Genomic DNA, 11,797 nt, shown 5'->3' with positions numbered 1-11,797 from the left:
TCCGCCAAAAGCCCCTACGAACGCCCTAATTTTGCCCTATAAATACTAGCATTCTGGGTCTATTTCGGACCACCGGGGATCCGCCACCTCTATTCCCCTTCCGGTCTATGGTTCAGGCCCAGCCTTCACCCCTCGAAATCAAGAGTGAGCCGCCGCTCAATGCCCCCATAAAAGCTACTGCCCTTCTTTGTTCTTATAGTTTTGCCTTGCCAAAAATCTTCTCTTTTCTTTTGTCTCTTGATTTTGTTTGTTTTTTAAATACAACAGAGGTTCTGCATTTTTATTGATTATTTCATCGTTTAACAATCACCTGAGTTAGCAAGTTTGGGGTCAGAGTTCGATAGAGGATCAAAGACCCCGTCCTGGTTCACCGCCCACAAAAAGGTCAGTGGCTATAAAATTTCTTTTCTTGTTTTCTTTTGCTAGACTTGAAGTAAATGTCTCATTTTTGTTTTAATAACATGTGTTATAGTTTATTTTCCATGAAGAAAGTGTGATTTGAAATTTGTGTGTGCATAGAAATCTTGTGCAGGGATTGTGTATATTCTGACTTAATTGAATGGGAATACAACTAAGTACCTTGAGGAATAAATTTATAATGGTTAATACAATAATTGTTAATTTTAAGGCTCTTGCTTAAAATACTACTATATGTGCTTTTTGTGTTTCAATTGATAAGTTAGGGTATTTGTTTCTTTTCCATCATGTATAAAATTAAATTTTTTCTCTATTCCGTAAGTCAAATTATGGCTTAGGTATCTTTTTTATGTATTCGAGACGGCGCTTTAAGTTTACTGTTTCTCTAGTTTAAATAGCATAAGAAGAATGATGTTATTAATTACCTCCATGTCTAGTTGAATGATCTCCTTATTTAGTAGATATGTTAAAGGACTAGCTTTAAACAGATTTTTTGTATCTAAAGAATCATAAAAGTTTGCTGGTTAGATTTTGTATACAAGTAGAGATTGTGCTTATGGGTGACTTATTTTGCAGCTTAGGTTGAATAGTTTTAACAAAGCGCTAGCATATTTAGTCCTTAACTTGTGTGTATTTGATCAATGAATTTGACTTATTACATCTAGTTAAACATAAGGAATATTATCATAATAGTGTTTCTTGACAAGCAGTTTGATATGATAAAGCTATAACAACTGTTAGTGAGCTTGAATTTTAAGTCATAATTTTTACATACTTGCAACTAGGATTAAGAATGGACGTTTGGGTTAAATAGTTCAAATATCAATTTGATGCCTAGTGACTGTCTTTACAAAGCTAAGTTGATGTCTAAATATGGCCCTAGGCATTTCTTGAAATGTATAGTAGCTTAGTTACAGTTTCTTTTTATGTTCATATTGTAGAGGATAATAGCCAAAATTAGAAGCCCTAGTTTTAGGATTTTATTTGAGAGTTTAGATACCATGTTCTTGAAACTGAATAGCTTTGCAGGTTTTGAGTATAATTAAATTTTATTTTATAAACTAGAAGTCTCGGAATAAGAAGTGAATCTCCATGAAGTTACATGTGCATTATGTTATATGTAATCTATAGTTTATTTCTTATTAAAAAAATTAATGCAAACCATGAGTTAAGATTCTGGGTTTACGAATACTCCTGATATCTTGCATACCATGTCCTCTGAAAGTATATCATATGCTTTGATAAAGGAATGACATCTGACCCAAACGTGCTGGACTTTGTTAAACTTGAATTCTTAAGTTAGACTTGTCTAAGCCATTCTCGTGAGTTTGTTACTTAGGCTTTAGGCTTAAAATGTTATTTTCTTTTTCGATTGTCTTCTCTGCCACATGCCAATACTTCTCTATCATATGGTAGTATTGAGATGCTGATATAAGTTCACTTCTTATTTTTGAGTCACCCTAAAAAGCATACCATTCATATGTATAGTCTAAGTTGAGAACCTTCCATGTACATAAATGTTTACCGTAAAAATGGTAACAACAATAAAATTTGTAAATGTGATTTTAAAAATACGTGATTTATTCCCGAGCTAGATTGAAAGGGTGATTAATATTGAATATGGAGTAAAACAGTAAAGATCGAGCTAACCAAAAATGATAATCGAACCAGTAAGGGGCGTTCCCGAGCTTAGAACAAGCCAGTAGATACCTCGGGGTCAGACGTCAAGCCTACCTCGAGCCTACCTCAGGCCTATCGAGGGTATTCGGGAAGGGAATAACAGATGAATATACAAGTAAATACGGCTTTATATGATCAATCTTGAGCTAAATGACAAAGAACATTAAGGTGCTAGGGCGACCTCGGGGTCGAAGAACACAGTTAACTTCAGAAGAAAGAGATAGAGAGAGATATTGTTGCTTATTAGAGAAGTGGAGCAACATCAGTCCATTACAAGGTAGGGTGAGTCCCCCTTATATAGGCGAAGGGACTCAATAAAATATGCATATATTATTTACAAGAGTAGAAAGATGGGACGACCTATCGCTCTTCATCTCAATAGGTTACAGATAGACCGGCCCTGTCAGGTGTAGCCATGCGCTCCGGAGTCATCTTCTCTTACTCTTGACCTCGAACCCTACTTCTTTCGATTCGGACCTCGATGAGCCCGGAGGTCGAGAACTCGATCACAGCCTTCCATCCTCGGGGTCTCGAGGGAGGCTTCCCGAATTGTCTTGATAGCGAAAATCAAGTCTTCTGATTTTTACCGCGTACACCCATGGTGATGGAAATTTAATAACTTGATATAAGGTCGATGGAACGGCATCCATCTCGTGGATCCATGGTCTCCCGAGAATCATATTGTAAGCCATCTCCATCTCTACCACCTGAAACTTTGTATCTTTGACAACTCCTTCTGCGAATGTAGCAAGTGTTACCTCTCCTTTCGTCACGACGCTGGAATTGTCGAATCCAGACAAAGTATGCGCCTTTGGTACTAATTTATCTTCAGCTTGCATCTCGTGTAGTACTCTTAGCAGAATGATGTTCACGGAACTACTTGGATCAATCAAAACTCGTTTCACAGTAGTATCATGTACAAGTAGAGATATTACCAGTGCATCGTTATGTGGAGTTAATACGCCATCCGCATCTGCATCATCAAATGTAATACTTTCTTCCTCTAAGGCATGTCGCACCCGCTTCCCGTGGGTAATTGTGACTTTGAAAATTTTATTGGCTGTTGTGTACGTCACACCATTAATTTCTTCACCTCCGCTTATAACATTAACGGTTCTTTTGGGAAAAGGCGGTTTAGGGGGCTCTTGTCTATTCTTCATGTATGCTTGTTTACCTTTCTCACTGAATAATTCAGTGAGATATCCTTGCTCTAACAGATGATCAACTTCACCTTGTATCAACCTACAATCTGCCGTTTTATGACCATGATCGTTGTGAAATTCGCACCAGTGATCAGGATTGAGCCTGTTTGGATTTGATCTCATTTCTTTTGGCCACCGCACCTTATCACCCATGCTTCTTAAAACAGCTACGAGCTCGGAAGTGATTACATTAAAATTATAACCACCAAATCTTGCCTTTAAGTTTCTATCGTCATCCCGCGACTCTCGTGTGTTACGATCATTCCCAAACCTTGATGATGAGCCCGACTCTCTATTCCTCGATCTATGATCGTACCTTGGATTGTCATGTTTTGATCGTGAATCAATTCCCGCTGGGCCCATATATGGTTCGTATATGTTTTCACCGGACCTTTTTTCTGTTTCCGCCCGTCTCGGACTCACCTTTTCCTCTTTTTGAGATCGTGATATAATATCTTCTTCTATCCTTAGCTTCGTGCTATACCTATTGTAAACGTCATTCCATGTTGTTGCTGGGAATTCACGAAGACTTTCCTTGAGTCGCCTTGTGGCTTCTGAGCTTTTTTCATTCAAATTACTAGTGAAGGATATAGCTGCCCAATTATCTGGTACACGTGGTAACGTCATTCTTTCACACTGGAACCTATCCACGAACTCTGTAAGCAACTCTGAGTCCCCTTGTTTGATTTTGAAAATATCCTCGATTCTCTTTTTGACTTTTTGAGCTCCTGAATGTGCTTTGATAAATGAATCTGGAAGCTCAGCAAAAGAATTTATGGAATTTTCGGGTAAAAGAGAATACCATGTTAATGCTCCCTTAGTGAGTGTTTCACCGAATTTTTTGACCAATACTGATTCAATTTCTTGTTTGGTCAAGTTGTTGCCTTTTACGCCAGTTGTGAATGCAGTCACGTGGTCTCATGGATCAGTTGTTCCATCATATTTTGGAATATCGGCCATTTTGAATTTCTTTGGAATTGGGAGAGGAGCAGCACTTGGCTTCCAAGGTTGTTGTGAATATTTATCCATATCTATCCCTTTGAATACAGGCGGTACTCCAGGTATTTGCTCTATGCGGTCACTTTGCTCCTTGAGCTGTTTCTGCAATGTTAATACTAAATTTTATAAATCAGAATTGACTAAGTTACCTGGTTCTCCATCTCACGACTCGCTGGGGATTCCACCACTGCCCGAATTAGCAAGCCCGGAACGAGGGTTTTCCAAAGTGTTGTTATTTGTAATTGGTGTTGGTGGTGCAACAGGTAACTGGCTGGCAAAGGCCTCAAGAGCTTTATTGACCTGTTGAGCGATTAGCTTTTGCAAAGCTTCATTGATAGCTTCATCGTTGTCAAATTGAGCATTTGCATTTGAGTGAGATCCATCAGGAGTGCCTTCTCGAGACCGCCGAGGCGAGCTTTGTGGAGAAGGGATTGGGGTGCGGTCATCTTGTGGGTCCCCCTGGAGTTGATGGTTTCCTTGGTTTCCTTGGGTGTTGTCGTTAACATTTGACATGGTTGTTGATGTAACAAAAAAGGTTAGGTTAAGAAAGAATAGATTATCAGATTCCCGGTAACGGAACCAATTTGTTTAACCAAAAAGTGGAATTTCGGTCAAAGCTTTATTTTAGAAGAACTCGGGTTACTGATAATCAAAGAAATGAATAATGGAAATTGATTATGCTAATAATAAGATGAACAGAAGAAAGCAAAATAAGTCAGTATATTCCAATAGTGTTTCGTATCCTTACAAATAACCAGTCTTCTCCTTTTTATAGCTATCTCTAAGATATACGTTTCGCCTTTGTTATAATAAGGCCATTATAGATAATTAAAGGCATTAAATGCTACTTTACATAACCATTTTAATTTAATACAGATTCTCTAACGTTTTCGGTATTTAATACTTATTTAATACCGTATCTGTACTCTTCTGTGCTGTCAGATTCATTCTCTTTAATTCTTGGATTTAAATAGGTACGAGCGTTGAGCCTTTTGAATATTTGCTCGTGCCTCTGCTTGTGCCTCTGCTCGTATCTGTTGCAACTCGTGCCTCTTTGCTAATCATCATTCTTTGACCAGCCTTCGTGTCATGACATGTTATATTTCAATCACTTCAATATATATAAACTCAATTTTTCCCAATACAAAAGTGGCATGGAACATGTGTCTTCCAGCATTGATCGACCATTTTTAAAAATTCTTTGTGTTCAGCCAGGTAACTGTAAAACCTGAACGGAAAAGGGCCAAATATATCCTTGTACTATGAAAAAAGGTTTAAATATACCACTCGTTATACTTTCGGTCCAAATATACTTCTGCCGTAATACTATTGGTTCAAATATATATACCCCTCTTCCGTTAAGTTTGTACAAGGTGGACATCCAATCCTACGTGGCACTAACGTTTGATGAGTTGGATTCCACGTGGCATGCCACCTCAACATCCCTAACCCATTTTATCCCTCCCCTATATTTGTTTTTTTCACCACTAAAATTTTCTTCGAGGAGAAGGAAAGTTTAGCGATGAAAAAAAATTAGTTGTTTATGAAATCAAACAACTGATTATGAAAGCTAATTCATAAATTTCCTGCTGAACTTGGAGATGATATAGTGCTTCTTAAAGCCAACTGACTTGTGCCTCGTGAAATAGTCTGATATATGCTTTGCTGCTTCGCCAAAATTAATCTGCATATAGTAATTCAGGCTTAATATTAGAATTAGGTGGAGAATTGCAGCCATTTATGTAGAAATGTTTGCTGCCATTTTTAACTTTGATAGTTTGGTGGTTTCTAGCTAAATCCCTTTTGATTCTGGTATTTCTTCTATCTTTCTTTGTTTTTATGACCATTCAGAGTTTTAGTTGTCCAAAAATCTCCCATAGGAGTTTTAACTGTTATTGGTGCAATTTTTGTAAAAATAATGCTAAAATTCAGTTTCAGTGATTTCTAACTAGACTTCCTTTTGGTTTATCTCATCTAAACCTTTAACTTAAAAGTCATGCTCACAAGACACTGAGATTCTAAACCATCATGAACTATCTCGCACGGTAGATATGAGAAATGCAGTCCTACTTTGCCTTGAAAGATGTTAGCTTGGCTGATGAACGTCATATTGTCTTGAAAGCTTTGGTTTGCGCACAGATTTTGTCCTTGAGGCCAAAGTCTACAAAGTATTTATCCAGACAGTAGTTGCCATCTCCAATATGCGAGAAATTTTATTTTAAACGCAAACAATATCTTCTTGGATAAAATATTATTATACAAACTATTGGGCCCGTGTTGGCACGTGCCAACATTAGCTAGTGTTAAATATGGGAATCTTACGGAAATGTCCCATATAAGTCTTAACTTACCAACCTCTAGTCATTAATCATAGACTTGCCAAAACTAGCCAAGCACATATAAAAATTGAAAACCCAAATAAATAAGGTTCTTTCTCTCCAAGAATCACAAGCAAAGATCTCGTTCCATAGTTTTAAGCGTGATTAGCAACATTAGATGCAAGACAGAAAGAAAGTTTCATGGATGAGGTAGCAAATAAGGTGATGAAAATAATACAATATATATATATATATATATATATATATATATATATATATATATATATATATATATATATATATATATATATATATATATATATACAAGATTTCAAAAATCTAAGCAAAATATGATCCTTTTCAATAAGCATGGTTGAAATCCATTGAAAACATATAGATGAGTCTATATACAAAATTTGAGGAAGATTGATGTTCATTTGGACCGATTTGGTATCAAAATTCGTAGTTAAAATCGAGTTCAAAAAATTCTTCTACGATACATATATCAAACACATACCACACATGTATCTCACAAACAGGTATACACGAATATATGTGTGATACATATTTGATACAAATATGATACATATATGATATACAAACGATACGCAATGTGATATACATATCATTTTTTTCATATTCATCTTCTATTTCGAATTTTCATTTCAAATCACCTCAAAATTCCACCAAATCTCAAGCCTAGTAGAAGGAGCAAAGCAAAAATTATAGGCAAAATGGCCTCCTGGCTACTTAAACTTGCACCTGATTGCCAACCCGGTAAAGAAACTTACAACTTTCCCATTTTAACACCTCAACTCATACATTTGCAAACTAATAAACCTCTTAAATGAACTGTGTATATCAAATGCTCTGACATTATAACACATCATATTCTAAGACTAGTTGTTGCTTGACATGTATAATTTGTGGGTCCCGCTTATTTTAACAAATTTTAATTTCATGGTTTTACTTTTCTTCTTCGTGGCCTTTTATAGATAAGCCAACCCCATTATTTTTTTTTCAATGCCACCCAAACACACCACTCAACTCATCACTCACATCTCTACCGCCAGCACCATTACACCACCACAAATAAGTCAAAATCACTCGAATTTATCTGTGCATAGACCAGAAAAAAGGAAAAGAAAATAAGCAACAAAGATAACTCGATTAGTTGTTCTCTCTCTAAAATCACAAGCTCACCACTCCCTTCCCACCTATGGACAACCACAAAACTACACCAGAATGCTCCTCCATTTTGAAGCCATCATTGATTTTCTCCTGGAATTCCAAAATTGATTTTTGTTTTGTTTTTGCCTAATTCGAAAATTGGCATACAAGTTTTGAATTCTTAATTTCCCTCTCAACTATAATCTTGACTTTCAGTGAAAGAATAACGTGAGAGAAAATTAAAGGATACTTGTGACAGTAAAATTGTTGGGTTTGATTAGGAAGTAACATAAGAAAAAATGGATGTATTTTATGGTAGATGAAGAAGGGGGGAAAGGTTGTGATGGTAAAGAAATGGATGGACTGTGGCCCTTTCTTTTTCATTTATTTTTTCTTTTGATTTTAGAAAATTATCGTACTCGCGCGCGCTAATTCTGTGAGCTGCACGCACTTTGTCCATGTCACACGTGCTCTTGCCACATAAGCACAGTTAATGGTCAAATGTGTTTATTAGTTTATATATGTACTGATTGGGGTGTTCAAATATGAAAGTTGTAAATTTTTTTACTGGGTTGGCAATCAGGTGTAAATTTAAGTGACCAAGAGGTCATTTTGTAAAAAATATATAACTCGAGTTATATTTTTGCTATCTAGTGTAATTTGCTCTCAAAGGTAGCAAGTGCTCTGAGACCTTTGACCCGCTGGTGTGATTGGCAAGAGGCTAACTATCTGACACGTAATAAATGAGAGTTGCACCTTTACACTATATTTGGATCATTGTTACCCATTGTTTTATAATGTATTGTAATGTATTGTATCGTTTTATGAATACAATATTTGAATAGATTATATCGTTTGCTATTGTTAAATAACATTTTTGTTGTTTGGTTTGATTGTATCCTACTGTACTGTAATTGATAAATTCACCAAAATACCCCCAATTATTTTAAATAAAAATTATCAAAAATTACATATAAAAATAATTTAAGAAAATATCTTTTTACTAATTCATCATTAATTACGTAGCTTGGAAATAAGAGCAAAAACCTGGAAAAAAAAAGATTAACTAATATTAGAAAAAAAAAAATTAAAACGAAGGAAGAGACAAAGAATCGAACAGAGACTTGGATAAAAAGAATGGGGCAAATCAACTATAGAAAAGATGGAAGAAGATAAAGTAGGTCAATAAGTTGGAGATTTGGAGTTAAAATAAAAAATAATTAAATGATAAAATAAAATTATAGAGTAATAAGTAAGGGGCATAATTGAAAAAGAAAATAGGAAACGATCCCACCACACCGAATCGGTCGTTTCATAAAATGGGGATTTTAGTTGTTCCGAAACAATGCATTTAACAATACGATACAATTAATTTTAAATAAACAAAACAAACATTATTTTGTAATAACAATACAACATATAACAACCATCCAATCAAGCTATTACCTATTAGCCAGAAAAACAACAAAAATAAATAAATAAATTTCGCCAATACGGTGATTCCTTTCTCTTTTACCCCATTTTACTCTGCTTTTACCAGCCCTCCATTTTTCCCCTTCCGCCGCCGCTTTTATCTTATTTTTTTACCTTCTCCAATGGAAATCCTTACTGACGGCGACGGTCACCGATCAAACGATGTCACTACTTTCCCTGACAACAACCTTACTCCTTTTCCAGTATCCACTAACGCCGTTTATTCTCATCCAGCCTCCGTTGTTCCTCCTCCACCGGAAATCGACCACCTTCCAGTTTCCCCTGCCCGTAAGCTCCGTCCGGTACGGTGTGGAAACGGCCGTAGCTATGTCGATATGGTGGACTCCAGCTGTGACATGGACGAAACTCTGATGAACTGCAGCAGTGATTTAGGAGGGTTTTTTAATCAGTTCTCTGCTCAAAATGCAAATACAGTCATACCGAGGGAGTGCGGCTTTGAATTCTCGGCAGTTCAGCAAATGAAGTCGGTGTTTGATGCTCATTGCTTCAACTTGATCTCCCAAGCTCGTATTTTGGAGGCTGAATTTAGGTATTTTTATTTTAATAATAGCGGCATTTTCCATAATCGCCTTATTATGCTATTTGGTATGTCGGCCTTTGTGTTATTTATCGGATTAAATTATGTGAGCAAAGTTCTTCATTTAGTGTATTATTTTTTTTTAATATTCATTTGCAACTTAGATGATTCGTAGTTACAGTATAGTTTTAACATTCTAAATTCCAATAGTTTTTTGTTGCTAATTATATTCAGTGCATAAAGTGTAGGGAGCAAAAGTAAAATACTTAGTGTTATTGCCAGGTTCTTTATTTTCCTGTCAAAGAACCCTAAGCTTTATATTTAAGCCTTATGAAACTTATTTTAGAAAAAAGTTCCTAGCTTAGACCTTAGAAGTCAGTTTAAATGATGCTACAGTATTTAGTGGATGGCTGGCTGGCTGATGTCATTTAGGGGAAAGAAAGCAGCAGTTTTTGGCTAAAGAGGTCCTGAATTTACAGTGATGTTGGTTGCTTTGGAATTAACAGTTGTCGGTATTTCAAAATGTTTCAAACTTACTGCCAAAGGTCAATTTTTTTCTTTCGTCATGCCAGCAAAATACTCCAAATAGTTCTGATGAATAATGTTGCCTATAGTAATCCAGATAATTGCATGAGAACGATTTGTTATAATAATATAAGTGATTTTCTAGGAAAGATTAATTAGTCTCTTACAAAATTCTGAAGATATGAAAGGATTTGCACTTGAATTTACGTGGATGCAGCTCATCTTCAGATGACAGCGAATCATCAGAGGCAATTGAAGAACGATTAAATAGGAAGAGGAAGAGGGAAACACGGAAGAGTCTTAAATTATATCTTGAAGATATGGTAAAGAGGCTGATGGACAAGCAAGAGCAGATGCACAAACAATTAATAGATATGATAGAGAAGAAGGAACATGAGAGAATCATACGAGAAGAAGGTTGGAAGCAGCAAGAGATAGAAAGGGCAAAGCGGGATGAGGAGGTTAGAGCTGAAGAGACATCTAGAAACTTGGCCCTTATTTCTTTCCTCGAGAATCTGTTGGGTGATGAGTTCCAGATTCCAAAATCATCAGAAATGTCAAGCCGAGTTAAAGATGAAGGTGAAGTTCATGGTCAAGAAGCTGATGTTAGATCTGATCCCTGTAATAGGAGATGGCCAAAATCTGAAGTGCAAGACCTTGTATCAATTCGAATTGCTTTAGATCACAAGTTTCTTAAAGGGGCTAAAGGATCTGTGTGGGAAGAAGTAGCCGATGGATTGGCAAAGAAGGGTTACATCCGGACTCCAAAAAAGTGTAAAGAAAAATGGGAGAACATTAACAAGTACTATAAAAGGACAATAGACAGTGGAAAGGCATGTCTAAGAAACTACAGATCATGCCCCTATTTCCGCGAATTGGACATACTTTATAAGAGCCACCTACTTACCCAAGGTACTGGAGATTGTGTGAAGAGTGAAGCAGAAAGCAAGAAGGCGGAAGAGTAAATATTGCCCAAATGCTGTTCCTGGATGTGCATGGAACTAAAGGGTACATATGATTATCAGGTTCTCCAAATTCGGAACTTCACCTTGACGAACCAACACGATGAACTTATTGCTGCTGTGTTAATGTCATGATAGGTGTAAGCGTACCTCGTCCAATTAGATGGCTTTCTGTGGAGGGTACTGATGTTCCTTGAAATGGTTGAGGGGATTCGAATTCAAAGTCAAAGAGTTACTATCTTTGCATGTTCTTGAATGCATTTTGGTAACAAGAGTTCTCCTGGGTAGTTTATATAAATTTGTCAGATTGTTTCTCCAGGGTGGACCTGTATTCTCAGATCGTTTTCTATAGTAAGAATGACTACATCACATGGTTTAAGAATTAATGTTCGTCCGGTCTTTCCTTACACTTTCACATGGTCCTGATTTCATTATCAGTCCTACTTTCAATTCTCATAATTTATAGCAGAGACGATTTTGAATACAGAAAAAATGGAAAGTTTACAATTTACT

General features: G+C 36.3%; 1 protein-coding gene across 1 annotated transcript; it reads left to right on the top strand.

Moving 5' to 3' along the window:
- The first annotated feature begins 9,224 nt into the window (after positions 1-9,224).
- On the top strand, positions 9,225-11,691 carry LOC109241158 (trihelix transcription factor GT-2-like). Its single transcript, XM_019407881.1, has 2 exons — positions 9,225-9,809; positions 10,540-11,691. Exons 1-2 carry the CDS (start codon positions 9,382-9,384, stop codon positions 11,285-11,287), a joined length of 1,176 nt encoding a protein of 391 aa, XP_019263426.1. The 5' UTR covers positions 9,225-9,381; the 3' UTR covers positions 11,288-11,691.
- Positions 11,692-11,797: the final 106 nt, after the last annotated feature.

This window comes from Nicotiana attenuata, unplaced genomic scaffold (genome assembly GCF_001879085.1).
Source record: "Nicotiana attenuata strain UT unplaced genomic scaffold, NIATTr2, whole genome shotgun sequence".
NCBI classification, from domain to species: domain Eukaryota; kingdom Viridiplantae; phylum Streptophyta; class Magnoliopsida; order Solanales; family Solanaceae; genus Nicotiana; species Nicotiana attenuata.
This window is presented reverse-complemented; position numbering and strand designations above follow the sequence as displayed.